At 34.9% G+C, this 17,308-nt stretch overlaps 1 protein-coding gene across 1 annotated transcript; it reads right to left on the reverse strand.

The window, feature by feature from the left end:
• Positions 1–90: 90 nt before the first annotated feature.
• On the reverse strand, positions 91–5,725 carry LOC112715890 (uncharacterized). The gene is made up of 8 exons (XM_072205083.1): positions 5,353–5,725; positions 2,835–3,077; positions 2,338–2,594; positions 2,002–2,214; positions 1,826–1,918; positions 1,637–1,738; positions 974–1,363; positions 91–341 (listed from the first exon to the last, which is right to left on the reverse strand). The coding sequence occupies exons 2-5, from the start codon at positions 3,073–3,075 to the stop codon at positions 1,880–1,882; spliced, it is 750 nt and encodes a 249-aa protein (XP_072061184.1). The 5' UTR covers positions 3,076–3,077; positions 5,353–5,725; the 3' UTR covers positions 91–341; positions 974–1,363; positions 1,637–1,738; positions 1,826–1,879.
• Between the last annotated feature and the right edge of the window lie 11,583 nt (positions 5,726–17,308).

The raw sequence follows: 17,308 nt of genomic DNA on the forward strand, positions 1-17,308 counted from the left end.
ATTAATCTCATCCCATTTATATACTCTCAAATTAGAAATTTATTTTATAATATCAAAATTTAAAAACTAAATCTTTTATAACACAATTCCTCAATATAAGACATAACTCTATATATAAAAAAAATTCTCAAAGTCAATAGTTTCAAACATAATTGCATATAGTATTGTTTTACATAACTATTACTGTTTTTCTTTAAAAAGTAAAATAAAATAAGTTCAATATTTCAATGTCATCTAATTACATAAAAATCTCAAATATTTGTCCTCGGATGTCCGTTACTATCACCAGCTGATCTCCTAGCATCAAAGGGAGTAGTAGGCTCACTTTCAGCATCATTAGCCTATATGTAAACATAAGATGTTATTAGTAATTTCAGTAAAGTTAAGCATCAAGATAATTCGATATAAGCCTTACAACTCAATTTTAAAGAGCATCTAAACCTAGTGTAAGAAAACAGAAAACTGCAGCTGTACAGTTGAAGAGGCAGAAACATGCAGATATGCTTGGTTGCTTACTACAAAATGATATCATTATCCTAAAATAGGATCGGAGGCAACTTGCACTAATTTATGACCAAATTGATATAATTAAGTATTTTCCTAATGCAAAACACAGCAGCAGAGCAGTTTCTCATGTTTAATGGACAACAACCACTAAAAGAATGCAAGAACATTGTGATGTCCATGTTCTTAACTATTCTCAGCCTAATTTTTGGCATCTAGAGTCATGGGTTACCACTGATATTAAAACAAGTTGGTAAAATAGTGTAACAATTTTAACATAACACTAGCTTTTCTATAACTATTAAACACACCAATTGTTATCATTTGAGCCTTTTACTTTTAGTGTATCAGGTTTATTTAATAAGAATTGATGATATGAACATGTTCAATTTCAATAATTAGACTCCATTATTAATTATTATTCCATCTAAACTTATATTCCTAACAAATGAATTTATTATAAAGTTACCTCGCGGGCAGAAAAAAAGCCAACAAGTGCTTCAGGAATTCCTCCTTCCTTCATCATTAGATATGCTTTCATCATATCAAATGATTGCTACAACTTAGACTCTAGACTAATGACCTTTTGCTGTGAATTATGTAAGTCGGACTCCAAATTATTGATCTTTTCCTGTAAAATTGCAGAAGTAGTAGGCGAAGAAGATCCAGCTGAATTAGTGGAGATGGTCATCCCATTAAGCCGACTTCTCACATTCCTAAAGGTATTTGTAGGCGCTGCTCCCATGCCCATGCATCGAACTCTCCCAGAGTGTTCAGACCCCAAAACTTTACCAACAGCATCATTAGGGGACACCTCAAATTGTGTATTTGACTGTGTCATATTCAGCTTAATTTGTGCCTATTTAAAAGAATAAATAGAAACTATTCAATTTAAAAGAAGCAACACATGTAACCAATGGCATTGCAGATTATGATTATTCTAGTGTTCCTACTTCCTAGACCATTATCACAACCAAAAATTTAAAGTGAAAAGTGCATGCAAGTGAAATGAACCACTTTCCTATAATCATTATATATTTCAATCCACAAGCAACCACACTCAAATCCCATTTTCACATGATCACATACAAATAAAATAAGATAAGATAGTAAAGGTTTACAAAATACTTACCACTATAGTTAATGCCTCGTTATTTACAAAAGACCCATCCTTTCTCTTATGTGTTTCAATGTACATCATTCCTCTACTAGGCTTTTTTCCCGTTTCCAAGTACTAAAAGAGAAGGAATAAAGAGTTAAACAATTAACATATATAATGCAAGTAAAATCACACATGTACCAAGTGTGTGTATATATATACCATCTCATGTCGTCTCCGAGAGTTGGATTTAGATCCACAAGTGTGAGGAATGGTTTACTTGCTTCGATTTTCCTTATTTTTCATGCAAAGCTCCTAAAAATAAATATAATAACTTCAATTAATATTTTTTTTAATTAAACTACAGCAATAACTAAATGAATTGTTTAGTGTCTTACAACTGTAGACGGTTTTAGTCGATAATTGACAAAGCAAGCCCATTGATCTCTTGGAACATCATTAGGAACATTGTTCACCAATGCTTCTCTTCTCATGGTTGGATCATAGAACTCATTCCACAATCTTTGCCTATATGTTGCCCACTTTTTTGCAATACTTTGAATGCAATACCTGTAGGCAATCTTTTCTGTGCTTGTAAAATGGAAGTGGGGCTTCAAACAAACAAACAAACAAACAAACAAACAAACAAACAAACAAACAAATAAATAAATAAATAAATAAATAAATAAATAATTACTTGAACTAATAGAAGTTTCAAATAAAATGAATTTTACCTTTATCATTGTATCAAAGCACTCATCCTTAAAAGACTTAGGCATGCCACCATTTTCTTGTCCTGACCACTTTTCAAAGCTAATTGGAAAGATACGTGCATTAGTTGCTAATATACCACAATAGCCAGCAAGTAAACCTTGTGCTTCACCATATGCCGCACCCTCTTCATCAACCTCTACAATTACACGGTCTCCTCTAGGTAAGTTGCAAACATCCTTGACTTTGATCTTAGCCTTCTTCTTCATATTTGTAGAGTCTTAAGGAAAATAAAAAACTTCATTATTGAAAGAATTCATAAATAATGCATGTATATTAACTGTTTATCCATTTTTTTAAACTTCATTGTTACAATTATTCTCAAAAATCAAATATAAAATATTAGGAGTTACAATTTTTTAAGCTAGCATAAAAGATTATGGATCAGGACATCTAATAGCATAAACGATTTAAACTATACTTTAATCATATTAATTAATTATGCAATATAAATTAATACCAATTATCTCCACATTCCAAGAAGATGAAGACTTTGAGTTAGAACAACGCGTGGCTCCATCAGATGAAATGGAATCTGCAGCGGCTTGAAAAGGGGCTTGAGAAGGAGCCTCACTAGCCTCTACACTAATGGTATCTTCATATGCTACTGGTGCTGGAGGTTGAAGTGAACGCGAAGCATTGTTGGTTTCCCTCTCATCTACAAATTTCAATGGATTTTTTATGCGTTTGCCCCTTGGCATGACTGCATATCAACAAACACAAAATTGTTAAGCACACAAAAGATAATTAGACATTATACTAATAATTAAATATAAAACTATCAAGTACATAATAAATAAAAAGCTTAAAATGTTATCTTTGGTGAAATTTTGTACAAATTTTTATAAAGAAATGAAAGAGAATAATTAATAAAGAGGGAACAACTCTATTCTATTCTGATCCAAATTAAAGCTAAAAATAAAGGATCATGTAGCAGAAAGATTACTTAGGTATTACAACATAGATTATTACTTTATTATGGTGGAAATGAAACTGAAACTGATTTTAGTTTAAATTATGTTGTAAATGTACAAATTAACATGTCCTAGCAAGAATATATTAATATTTTCTCAGTTGTTCACTTTTCTATAATAGATGATGATACAGACCAGGCCAGCAGCATTAATGCATAAAAGTTTAATCACTGCATAATTACCAATTAAGAAAGGAAAATTTTAGCTATTACCGAGAATGCGTATTATGGACATAGATAACACTCCATGGTGCAACAATTTTGGAGACTTAACCTCTCAAAAGACTATATATTACTACATTTTAAAAATGATGCAACATTCAGATTTAACGGATTGGTGGCTTTCCAACACAAGAAGTGAACTTGAACCAGCAGCATTATCTTTGTGTCCAAAGATCCTACTAAATTAAAGCTGAAAATGTTTAATTGAGTGTGCAGATGAGATGAAAATAGAAGAGAAGGAAGCTTAGGTAGGGAAAAGAAGAAAAACAAAGTTAATTAAAAGATAGTTTATATTATACTTAATTTTCTCTTCTTAACAAGAGTAGTGGTAGCTGCTGAGCGTGTGTTTTTATTTAATCTTTGAAACAAGAAATTAAAAGAAGCAAATAATAATAACCAAAGTAATCACAGACTATATCTCTCAACATTGAAAATGGGAAAAGAAAAGACTATACTTGGAGATTGAGATTATATGTTAAGTTAGATTTTACTTTTCACAAATATATATATATATAATAGAGTCTGCACCATAACATTCCTAACGTTAAAAGTGGTATAGTCTCCCACCATGCTTTCATGTATGTCCTCTCTTATAACCCTTTTATGGGATTTTTCAATTTTGAATTGGAGCATTACTTTGATAACCATGATGATGAGACGTATGGATTCTAATAAGGTATATGAAGGATTATTATATATTATAACTATTAACCTCAAATTAAACAGTTTTAATTAAGCATATATATATATATAGAGTACTGTTTTTCCTAAACAATACATCTATGTTAAGAAGAGATAAGAGAGAAAGCATACAGAGCAAGGGAAAGTACTGCCTTTGAGTTATGAAAAGCATAAAAAAGAAATTTAATAGATTGTAGTATTTATCATTGCAAGCAACTATAGTTTTCAGATCAAAGTAGAGTTTAATTTGAAGTTAGCATTATGAATTTAGTAGTTAACAGTAAAAATAAAAAACAATAAGAAACAACAAATACAAGTTTCAATCACTAGTGAGAACATTGAGAATCTAACAAGGGGAAAGATTTTGAAACCTCTAAATTTAATGTTTATATAACAAATTTGAAGAACAGAATGTAATGAAAATCATAGGCCACATATCATTATGAAATTATTAGAAGAAGCAAAAAAATTATTGAAATTAGATGTATGCTTCAGTTTAATCTTTTTCACAAATTACACAGAAAATAAATTGAATAATAAAAATGTAACTTTGAGATGAGAAATTCTTATTCACTTCCTTCACACAAGGAACAAAAGTTCACGTTCATTCTAAAAAATGTAGGCAACAGAGTTTTATCAAATGGAGTTGTCTATAATATTTATATTCATTATTAAGTGATTGGAATCCTTATGCGGATAATTTCCATCATGAGCCCAGCAATTCACCAATTTATTCAACAATTTGAACAAAGAAATGCAAAATCAGTAAAAGCATATCAAAATGTACAAAGAAATGCAGAATATCTTGATAAAACATGAAACTGTGGCAAAAATGAACAAGTAAAAGCATGCAAGCATATTCAGACAAGCCATTTCCATTTTGAATTCCATTTCAATTTGCAGGACGTCGCACAATGGTAAAATTCCATAATCATGAGTCCAATTAACATAATAACCAAATGGCAATTGGTTCAATGTCGAAATAAGTACGGTATTAAGCACCGATTTAGCACATTTGAATAATTACCTAAGCTGGTTGCTTATTTGGAACTTCAAAGAAGCAGAGAAATAGAGACAAGTCAAATATGGAGAAGAAGAATACCAGCGACAACTCGAAGGAGAAAATAGATTTAAAACAATGGCTCGATTCATAAGTTTTTGACCGCAGAAACTACAGCAGCAACGATGGCAAAAACTGCAGTGGCAATGGCGGCGGAAACTGCAGCGGCAATCATAGCTACAGAGCCACCAGATCTGAAACCATAATGTTGATAGAGGAGAACTTAGGCGGCAACGACGGCATAACCAGCGACTACAATGGCGGCGGACCGACGACTGCAACGATAGCTACATCGGTGGAGAACTTAGGGTTTTGTCCATAGCCATTCTCTTTTGTCTTCTCTTCTCTCTACTTCGATGAGTTTTGAAAACTCACATAAAAGAGGGGTTTTCTTTGGGGTTATAGTTTAAATTTTATAAATTAGCTATTAGGGGAGGTTTTATAAATTGCCATAAATAAAGTGTATTTTGGAGGTTTTTAAAAACCTCTACTAAAAAACCCCCTCAATTAAATATAAATCTTGTAGTGGCTCTTCTCGCCGTCGCCGCGCTCGGAGCTCTTCTCGCCGTCGCACCTCTCTCTTCAAGCTCTCTGTATCTCTCCCACGGTTGCTTACTCACAGTAGCAACCCTTGCTTTAACTTTCATCTTCCGAATATTGTTGAAGTCCACTGTCCTTCTAACTGAGTTAATTTTTCTAAAATAATTTTGTTGAATGTTGATGGTTTTTTGTTAATTTTTTGTTGATTTCTGATTTTATTGTCCAATTGTAATGGATTCTAACTTCTGAGTTTGTCTTTTAAATTTCTGGATGTAATTGTTAAATGTTGATTGTGTTCTGAAATTGCATGTATCTTTTAACTTCTGAGTTTGTCTTTTGAATTTCTGGATGTAATTGTTAAATGTAAATTGTGTTCTGAAATTGCATGTAACTTTTAACTTCTAAGTTTGTTTCTGATTATAAAATTTTTATTTTATATTTAATTAAACCGGTTAAATTCTGGTTGAATTTCGGTTGAACTGTTAAATCGTTAAACGAGTCACTTTACTAATTCATTGATCGGTTAAGTTTTTGCAACCTTGATAAAACTGATAGCTCAACTTGTTTTAAATTCAGTTATAAATAAATTCGACCCATATTTTTTGTGAAGTCCTATTAATTATATAGGTCAAATCATAAACTTTAAAAAAAGATCATGTTTGTTGACGTGCCCTTTTAATGTAATGTTTTTTTTCCATTGGATATATATTATTTTTGTTAGTGGTTTATATATTTCTAGATCGGTTTTTTTACATGTAGTTTATTTATTATTTTTATTATAGTTTTGGATCTAATTTATATTGATGGACTATAGCTGTAATAGGGTTGGTATTTGTGATTTAATCATTTATAGTTAATATATCAATAAGTTATGATTATAAATTCTAGTACTGGTATATATCTCAAGTCTATGTGAGTTTTTTAAGCTTATAACTTTGAGTTATAATTCATAAAGCATGATTTTAATTTGATTCGTGTGTTTATAATAGCTAACAACTTTGGTATACAGATAGTTATTTTAATATTAAAATTTAGATAATTAATTTAAAGGTGTAATATATTTTTATTTGATTGGTAGTTGTTGATGTACTCTCTTAAGAAAAATATAGGTAGACAATAAAAATATTAAATAATGTGAACAATAGATATTTCGGATATTCATTTCACTAGATGTACAGATGATTATTTTAATATTAAAATTTAGGTAGATAATTTAGAGTTGTAGTATATTTTTATTTTATTATTGATTATTTATATTGTTCAAGATAGTCATTGTTTACCTAGCACTTTTCTTTAAAAAATAACGAAGTCTTCGACAAAAAGAGAATACTCTTTTCAGTATTTGATTTTTATCTTTTGGACATTAGTTAATTTTGTTATAAATACTTTTTATTTGAATTAACGGAACATATTTAGGTGATATATTAAATTATTAATTTGTCTATTACATACCAATTAGAATTAATATATTCTTTTAAGATTTAATATTTTTTTAATTAATTTTTTTATATACATTAACTAAATTTATTATGTAAGAATTGAGACTATTATTAACTTTTATTTTTTTTACTTATAAAAATTGAATGAAAAATGTAGTTTTTAAAAAAAAGTTTTTACTGTTACTTAAAAAAGTTATTAAAATGTTATATTATTAAGATTATGTTAAATTTTAGGTATATTCAATTTAAGTTATCCATCATAATCTATGTAAATTCATTATTATTAAAAAAAAGTACATATTCTATTAATCTATTTTATAATATAATAGATAATGATAAATGTTGATACAATATTTTATCTAAAATAGATACAATAAATAAAAATAATTATGTCAATTAATTAGATAGATATAACATTAAATATTCAAAATTTAACATTTTAGAGTAACAAGTAGATAAGACTAATAACAACAATTAATAATGTCATTTTTATTAATATGTATATCTTCTATTCTATTTTTATAAGTAAAAAAATTTAAGCCAACGAGTTATAACTTAAATGGTATAATCTCTTCGTCCTCTCTTAAAAGTCTCGAGCTTGAGTCTTACACTCTTAATTTTGAAAAAAGAATTAAAAAATTTAAAAATCATTAATATTTTTTAATTCTTACACAATAATTTTAGTCAACGTATTAGGCAAGTATGTTTTGTTAATTGACTTAATTCAAAAGAAAAATTATTAATAAAAAGGCTAATTAATCTCAAAAGGTTAATTAATCTCAATAAATTCCACACTTAACTATGATGAAATCGGACCGTTTTACATTTGGACGTGTAATTGTTGCTGTTTCAACTTCCACTAAAATAGTGGGTTGCAATTAAGCTTGTCTCATTTACGGAACACAACTTCAATTTGCAAAAAGTTTGATAAGTTTGAGGAGACATGTCTTCAATAGGTTAGTCTTTTGTCTTTTTGTCTCTTCAGTTTTCCTTTCATTTCTTCCCCTCTGTTATTATCTAGAAAAATGGTTAAAGAGAAAGAGAAAAAAAAGATGAAGGTTGTTGAAGTAAATAAGGAGAACCCTTATCATTGGGTTCACGATGACGTAAAAATTTGTGCTTCATCATTTTGCGATTAGGAGTCGCTTCGTGTTCTAGAGGCTCCAAGGTTTGCTAGGGGTGGTTTTGATGTTCGTATTGAGCTTCTTCCCTGTTCTAATGAGGAGAAGGTTTGCGAGAGGAGGGGAACTGGGGTTATTTTTACATGTATGTTCCCTATTTGACTGAACTACATGTAAGGTTTTCATTTTCAGAATTTGAGTGTAAGGTTTTGACTCAGTTGAACTATGCTCCGTCACAGTTACACCCGAATTTGTGGGCATTTTTGCATGCTTTTGAGGTTCTGATGTGTTTTCTTAAATCTCCCCCTTCACTGAACGTTTTCTTTTCTTTGTTTTAGTCTAAGGGGGTTCGTAAAGGGCTTTGGTTTTTTCTAAGTAGCTTCCCGGCCATTCCCTCTTTTTATTTTATAAATCTTCTTTTAAAAATTTTAAGTCGATGTTTGTGAAGGTTCGATATTTGGAGTCTGTATATCCCTTTTATTTAGATGACGAGATGATAGAAAAATTTTCTTTGTATTGGTGCTCGGAACCCTTGCAAATCCTTGAAGCTAATGAGAGAAGTGAGGAAGAGGACTGTTTGTTAGAGTATCTAATTGAAAATTTTGCTACTTGAGAATGTTTGTCTATTCCCGATTTATTGAAATATGAAGTGGAAAATGACATTGAAGGGCTGGAATTGTATATAGGTAATTTTGTTTTTACGTGTCTTGATCTTGTTTAGCTTCATATTTGTTGACTTTCTATTTTTTGTTATGGTAGGTAGTAGGCTGTTGAATCTGAATGCTGCTAAGTTTCAAGCGTATTTGAATAAGAAGGGTGAGAAAGGTGGTAGTATTTCTGGGGTTGTGAAGGATACAGATGGGGATGCCACGTTTTCTGCTGCTCAGGTTCCTCCTTCTCCAAAAAGAAGGAAGACTGAGTCAGAGAAGTCTTTAGAAGTGATTTCTGAAGGTGACCAGAGTGCTGCTGTGAAGTCTGTTTTTGAAAGGCAGCGACGTTTGCACGGTTTTATTCCTGGGGCGAACTTACATTCTTTGTGGAGTGACCAATTTTCAATTACTGAGCTTGCAGATCACGTTTTCCATTATCCTGGAGATATGGCTCTTACACGTCGGACGGGACTTGAGGGGTTGGGCAAATTTATTCAGGTAGGTTTTTTGTATTTATTTGTTTCTTTTTTCATCTTTGCAAAGTGTTTTGGTCGGTTATGTTGTTGCCTCTGCAGATTGTTGCTTCTCGGTTATTATGTGTTGGTCGGACTACCGAGTTATTGGGTTTGGAGCAGCAGATGGTAGTTGAGAAAGTATCATCTCTTGAACGTCTGTTGAAGGAAAGGGAAGAAGTTGTTGTTGATGTGACCGTGAAGATGAAGGAGAAAGAGGATAAAGTAGGCCGCCTTCAGGAACAAGTCAGATTGCTGCAAGCTGAAGTCAAGGAGAGTGACAAGACTAAGGGTGAAATGACTGCTCGTCTTAACGAGCTTGAGGAAGAGAAGATGGATATGTTTATAGCTGGGTTTGATCGTGCTGTTAGCCAAGTTTCATTGTTTTTCCCGAATTTTGATGTAGGGAGACGCAATGTGGCGAAGATTGTTGTTAATGGTGAACTTGCTGATGACGAAGTTGGTGAGGATCAGGCAGAGAGCATTCCTCCTCCACCTTGAAAGATATTTATGTTTTGTTTCATAGTTTTCCGATTTGAACGAAATATTTTGAACTTTGTGTTTCTTGACTATTTTGGTGTCGGTGTTGATTTGTTACAATGCTTTTACAAAAAGCTCTTGTTTATGGATATTGATTCTAGCCTTTGCGTGCTACTTAGTTTGTATATATTAAATAGGCGTTTCTAACTTTGTTGGGCCGGTTCGATGCGTTAGATAATTTCAATTCCCAACGCTGATTAGTCAGTTTGATTGATATGAATTTAATATTGTTAGAAGTATAGGTAGCTGGGCTCAATGCAATATATTTTTATATACGAATGAGATGTTTGAGGTATGAAGTGGTCGGCCTCGTTAAAATTTGTCCGAGTAAAACCCTCCTTAGGGATAAAACCTCGTGATCAGGAAAAAGAGTACCTGGCCAGTTCATACTTACATAAGAATTCAACTGTAATAAATCTTTAAAGATGAGATGTTCCAAGTGTTAGGGAGAGGTGTTCCTTCTAATGTTTCGAGGGAGTATGCTCCTTTTTCGATGACTTTAGAGATACGGAAAGGGCCTTCCCAGTTGGCAGCTAGCTTCCCGTGTCCCGGTGGTTTTCGGACTTCCTCTATTTGTCGCAGGACCAAGTCTCCTTCTTGTAATATTTTCGGCCTTACCTTTTTATTGTACTGCCTCCTTATTATTGCATACATGGCCTGCTGCCTTAGTCCGGTGAGGCTTTGATGAGCGGATAATTTATACGCTTTTTGGCATTGTTTTTAGTATGTTTTTAGTATGTTTTAGTTAGTTTTTAGTATATGTTTATTAGTTTTTAGTTAAAATTTACTTTTTTGGACTTTACTATGAGTTTGTGTGTTTTTCTGTGATTTCAGGTATTTTCTGGCTAAAATTGAGGGACCGGAGCAAAAATCTGATTTAGAGGCTGAAAATGACTGCAGATGCTGTTGGATTCTGACCTCCCTGCACTCGAAGTGGATTTTCTGGAGCTACAGAAGCCCAATTGACGCGCTCTCAACGGCGTTGGAAAGTAGACATCCTGGGCTTTCTATCAATGTATAATAGTCCATACTTTTCCCAAGATTTGATGGCCAAAACTGGCGTTCCAAATCAGCTCAAAACTGCCCAGCGTTAAACGCCGGAACTGGCACAAGAATGGGAGTTAAACGCCCAAACTGGCATAAAAGCTGGCATTTAACTCCAAGAGAAGTCTCTACACGAAAATGCTTCAATGCTCAGCCCAAGCACACACCAAGTGGGCCCGGAAGTGGATTTTTATGTCATTTACTCATTTCTGTAAACCCTAGGCTACTAGTTCTCTACAAATAGGACCTTTTGCTATTGTATTTTCATCGGGGGGATCATTTTCGATCTTAGGATCATCTTTGGACATCTAGTTCTTAGATCATTGGGGGCTGGCCATTCGGCCATGCCTAGACCTTGTTCTTATGTATTTTCAACGGTGGAGTTTCTACACACCATAGATTAAGGTGTGGAGCTCTGCTGTACCTCGAGTATTAATGCAATTACTATTGTTCTTCTATTCAATTCAGCTTGTTCTTATTCCAAGATATTCATTCGCACTCAAGAACTTGATGAATGTGATGATTATGTGACGCTCATCATCATTCTCACTTATGAACGCGTGCCTGACAACCACTCCCGTTCTACAAGCAAATAAGGCTTGAATGTTTATCTCTTGGATTCCTTAATCGGAATCTTCGTGGTATAAGCTAGAACTGATGGCGGCATTCAAGAGAATCCGGAAGGTCTAAACCTTGTCTGTGGTATTCTGAGTAGGATTCAATGATTGAATGACTGTGACGAGCTTCAAACTCCTGAAGGCTGGGCGTTAGTGACAGACGCAAAAGAATCACTGGATTCTATTCCAACCTGATTGAGAACCGACAGATGATTAGCCGTGCCGTGACAGGGTGTGTTGAACATTTTCACTGAGAGGATGGGAGGTAGCCACTGACAACGGTGAAACCCTACATACAGCTTGCCATGGAAAGGAGTAAGAAGGATTGGATGAAGACAGTAGGAAAGCAGAGAGACGGAAGGGACAAAGCATCTCCATTCGCTTATCTGAAATTCTCACCAATGAATTACATAAGTATTTCTATCTTTATGCTTTATTCATATATCATTTATAACCATTTGAATCTGCTTGACTAAGATTTACAAGATGACCATAGCTTGCTTCATACCAACAATCTCCGTGGGATCGACCCTTACTCACGTAAGGTTTATTACTTGGACGACCCAGTGCACTTGCTGGTTAGTTGTGCGAAGTTGTGATAAAGAGTTGAGATTGCAATTGAGCGTACCATGTTGATGGCGCCATTGATGATCACAATTTCGTGTACCAAGTTTTTGGCGCTGTTGCCGGGGATTGTTCGAGTTTTCGGCAAGCTTTTGGTCCGGTAACATCAGTGCCAAATTTTTGATCCGGCAACAGCACCAAGTTTTTGGCGCCGTTGCCGGAGATTGTTCGAGTTTGGACAACTGACGGTTCATCTTGTTGCTTAGATTAGGTATTTTTCTTCAGAGTTCTTAAGAATGAATTCTAGTGTTTCAAGGTGATGTTCTTATCATCACCAAAGCTGATTGATCTTCATCAATTTAGCTCTTGAATGCAATGTCCTGCTAAAGCTTGGCTAGCCATGTCTAATTCCTTTAGACTGAAGCTTTAGACTAACATTGCATGATTCCTGGAATTCTCATTAAGAATTTTGATATCTTTATTTTCGTTTCCACTTAATTTTCGAAAAAACCAAAAATATTGTATGCTTCTTGTTGAGTCTAGAGTCTCATGTTAAGTTTGGTGTCAATTGCATGTTTCTGTTCTTCTTGCATTCATTCATGTGTCTTAAGTGATCTTCAAGATGTTCTTGATGATTTCATTGCTTTGATCTTTAAATTTTCTTGACTTGAGTGTTTTGTTGTTTCTCATATGCATTCTCACTTTCTTAGTGTCAGTAGTATACAAACTGCTAAGTTTGGTGTCTTGCATGCATTTTTATTTGATTTTAGTTGCATTGTGATTATTCCTCATTATTAAAAATCCAAAAAAATTTCTGATTTGTGTCTTTTCAAGTCAATAATACAGAGAATTGAAGATTCAGAACATACAGCAGAGGAATTACGCAGAAAAAGCTGGGCGTTCAAAACGCCCAGTGAGGAAGGCAAACTGGCGTTTAAACGCCAGCCAGGGTGCTTGGCTGGGCGTTTAACGCCCAAAAGGGTAGTGTTTTGGGCGTTAAACGCCAGAATAGATACCATTCTGGGCGTTTAACGCCAGGATGGCACAAGAGGGAAGATTCTGTTTTTAATTCAAATTTTTTTCAGGTTTTCAAAATTTTTCAAAATCAAATTTTTTTCAAATCATATCTTTTCAATCATATGTTTTCAAAATCAATTTCTTTCCATTTTCAAAAATACTTGCTATCAATTAATGATTTGGTTCAACATTTCAAGTATGTTGCCTTTTCTGTTGAGAAAGGTTTAATGTTTGAATCATATCTTTTCTTGTTAGCCAAGTCATTAATTTTCAAAATCAAATCTTTTTAAATTGTTTTTCAAATCATATCTTCTCAATCACATCTTTTTTAAAAAAAAACCATAACTTTTAAATAATATCTTTTTAATCACATCTTTTTCAAAATAGTTTTCAATCATATCTTTTTAATTTCTTATTTCAAAATCTTTTTCAAAAATCACTTGATTTCTTTTCCACTCTTAGTTTTCGAAAATCAATTAATCTTTTTCAAAATGTTTTTAAAATCTTTTTAATTTATTTTCAAAAATTTCTTCCCCTCTTCTCACATCCTTCCATTTATGGACTAACACTCCTCCACTATCAACAATTCGAACTCCATCTTTCTTGATAAGTTCGAATTCTTCTACTTCTTCCTTCTATTTTTCTTTTCCTCTGACACCTTAAAGAATCTCTATACTGTGACATAGAGGATTCCATACTTTCTTGTTCTCTTCTCTTTCATATGAGCAGGAGCAAAGCCAAAAGCATTCTTGTTGAGATTCAGCCTGAACCTGAAAGGACCTTAAAGCGAAAGCTAAGAGAAGCTAAGGCACAATTCTCTGTAGAGGACCTAACAGAAATCTTCAAAGAAGAAGAACCCATGGCAGCCGAAAACAACAACAATGCCAACAATCCAAGGAAGGTGCTGGGTGACTTTATTGCACCTACTCCCGACTTCTATGGGAGAAGCATCTCTATCCCTGCCATTGGAGCAAACAACTTTGAGCTTAAACCTCAATTAGTTTCTCTAATGCAACAGAATTGCAAGTTCTATGGACTTCCATTAGAAGATCCTCATCAGTAAGTCAATTTGATTTCTCAAAGTCTGTCTGGAAAGCAAGCTGCACCCAGCAGTACTAAGGATGCTTCATCTGAAGAAGAAGCATATGATCCTGAGAACCCTTCAATAGAAGAGGTGAATTACATGGGAGAACTCTATGGAAACACCTATAATTCTTCATGGAGAAATCATCCAAATTTCTCATGGAAGGATCAACAGAGACCTCAACAAGGTTTCAACAACAATAATGATGGAAGAAACAGGTTTAGCAATGGCAAGCCTTTTCCATCATCTTCTCAGCAACAGACAGAGAATTCTAAGCAGAGCCACTCTGACTTAGCAACCATGGTCTCTGATCTAATCAAAACCACTCAAAGTTTCATGACTGAAACAAGGTCCTCCATTAGAAACTTGGAGGCACAAGTGGGTCAGCTGAGTAAGAAAATTACTGAACTCCCTCCTAGCACTCTTTCAAGCAATACAGAAGAGAATCCAAAAGGAGAATGCAAGGCCATTGACATGACCTACATGGCCGAATTTGGAGAGGAGGAAGAGGCAGTGAACGCCACTGAGGAAGACCTCAATGGACGTCCATTGGCCTCCAATGAGTTCCCTAATGAACAACCATGGGAATCTGAGGCTCACACTGAGACCATAGAGATTCCAATGGATTTACTTCTGCCATTCATGAACTCTGATGAGTATTCTTCCTCTGAAGAGGATGAATATGTCACTTAAGAGCAAGTTGCCAAGTACCTTGGAGCAATCATGAAGCTAAATGACAAGTTATTTGGTAATGAGACTTGGGAGAACGAACCTCCTTTGCTCACCAAAGAACTGGATGACTTGTCTAGGCAGAGATTACCTCAAAAGAGACAAGATCCTGGGAAGTTCTCAGTACCCTGTACCATAGGCACCATGACCTTTAAGAAGGCTCTGTGTGACTTAGGATCAAGTATAAACCTCATGCCTCTCTCTGTAATGGAAAAGCTATGGATCTTTGAGGTACAAGCTGCAAGAATCTCACTAGAGATGGCAGACAATTCAAGAAAACAAGCTTATGGACTTGTAGAGGATGTTCTGGTAAAGGTTGAAGACCATTACATCCCTGCTGATTTCATAGTCCTAGAGACTGGAAAGTGCATGGATGAATCCATCATCCTTGGCAGACCCTTCCTAGCCACAGCAAATACTGTGATTGATGTTGACAGAGGTGAACTGATCATTCAAGTGAATGAGGAATCCTTTATGTTAAGGCTCAAGGATACCCCTCTGTCACCATGGAGAGGAAGTATGAAGAGCTTCTCTCAAAACATAGTCAAACAGAGCCCCCACAGTCAAACTCTAAGTTTGGTGTTGGGAGGCCACAACCAACTTCTAAGTTTGGTGTTGAACCCCCACATTCAAACTCTAAGTTTGGTGTTGGGAGGTTCCAACATTGCTCTGAGCATCTCTGAGGCTCCATGAGAGCCCACTATCAAGCTACTGACATTAAAGAAGCGCTTGTTGGGAGGCAACCCAATGTTATAATTATCTATTTTCCTTTGTTATTTTATGTTTTCTGTAGGTTGATGATCATGAGAAGTCACAAAATCAATTAAAAAAAGTAAAAACAGAATGAAAAATAGAAAGAAAAATAGCACACCCTGGAGGAAGAACCTGCTGGCGTTTAAACGCCAGTAAGGGTAGCAAATGAGCGTTTAACGCCCAGTCTGGCACCATTCTGGGCGTTTAACGCCGGAAAGGGGCACCAGACTGGCGTTAAACGCCAGGAAAGGGCAAGAAGCTGGCGTTAAACGCCAGAAATGGGCACCAGTCCGGCGTTTAACGCCAGAATTGGCACAGAGAGCAATTTTGCTCGCCACTTGGTGCAGGGATGACTTTTCCTTGACACCTCAGGATATGTGGACCCCACAGGATCCCCACCTACCCCACCACTCTCTCTCTTCTTCACCCATTCACCAATCACCTCAACACCTCTTCCCCAAAAAAACCCTTCACCTATCAAATCCATTCTTTCTCTCCACCACTCACATCCATCCTTCATAAAACCTCACCTACCTCACCATTCAAATTCAAACCACTTTCCCTCCCAAACCCACCCTCCCATAGCCGAACCCTACCCCTCTCTCCACCCCTATATAAACCCATATTCACCTCTTCATTCTCACACATCCTAAACACTACTTCTCCCCCTTGGCCGAACCAGAAAGCTATCTCCATCTCCTCTATTTCTTATTCTTCTACTCTCTTCTCTCTTTCTTTGCTCGAGGACGAGCAAACCTTCTAAGTTTGGTGTGGCAAAAACATTGCTTTTTGTTTTTCCATAACCATTTATGGCATCCAAGGCCAGAGAAACCTCTAGAAAGAGGAAAGGGAAGGCAAAAGTTTCCACCTCCGAGTCATGGGAGATGGAGAGATTCATCTCAAGGGTACATCAAGACCACTTCTATGAAGTTGTGTCCATGAAGAAGGTGATCCCCGAGGTCCCTTTCAAACTCAAAAAGAGTGAATATCCGGAGATCCGACATGAGATCCGAAGAAGAGGTTGGGAAGTTCTTACCAACCCCATTCAACAAGTCAGAATCTTAATGGTTCAAGAGTTCTATGCCAATGCATGGATCACCAAGAACCATGATCAAAGTGTGAACCCGGACCCAAAGAATTGGCTTACAATGGTTCGAGGGAAATACTTAGATTTTAGTCCGGAAAATGTAAGGTTGGCATTCAACTTGCCCATGATGCAAGGAGATGAACACCCTTACACTAGAAGGGTCAACTTTGATCAAAGGTTGGACCAAGTCTTCATAGACATCTGTGAAGAGGGCGCTCAATGGAAGAGAGATTCAAGAGGGAAGCCGGTTCAACTGAGAAGGCATGACCTCAAGCCCGTGGCTAGAGGATGGTTGGAGTTT

The sequence above is a fragment of the Arachis hypogaea genome, chromosome 10, assembly GCF_003086295.3.
Source record: "Arachis hypogaea cultivar Tifrunner chromosome 10, arahy.Tifrunner.gnm2.J5K5, whole genome shotgun sequence".
Lineage (NCBI taxonomy): Eukaryota > Viridiplantae > Streptophyta > Magnoliopsida > Fabales > Fabaceae > Arachis > Arachis hypogaea.

Bases quoted from the DNA above. Each gene is read 5' to 3' on its own strand.
- LOC112715890 (XM_072205083.1), bottom strand. From the start codon at position 3,075: ATGCCAAGGGGCAAACGCATAAAAAATCCATTGAAATTTGTAGATGAG. The intron at 2,215-2,337 runs GTAAAATTCATT...GTTTGTTTGAAG, and splicing joins GCTTTGATACAATGATAAAG to CCCCACTTCCATTTTACAAG. The intron at 1,919-2,001 runs GTAAGACACTAA...ATTTATTTTTAG, and splicing joins GACTAAAACCGTCTACAGTT to GAGCTTTGCATGAAAAATAA.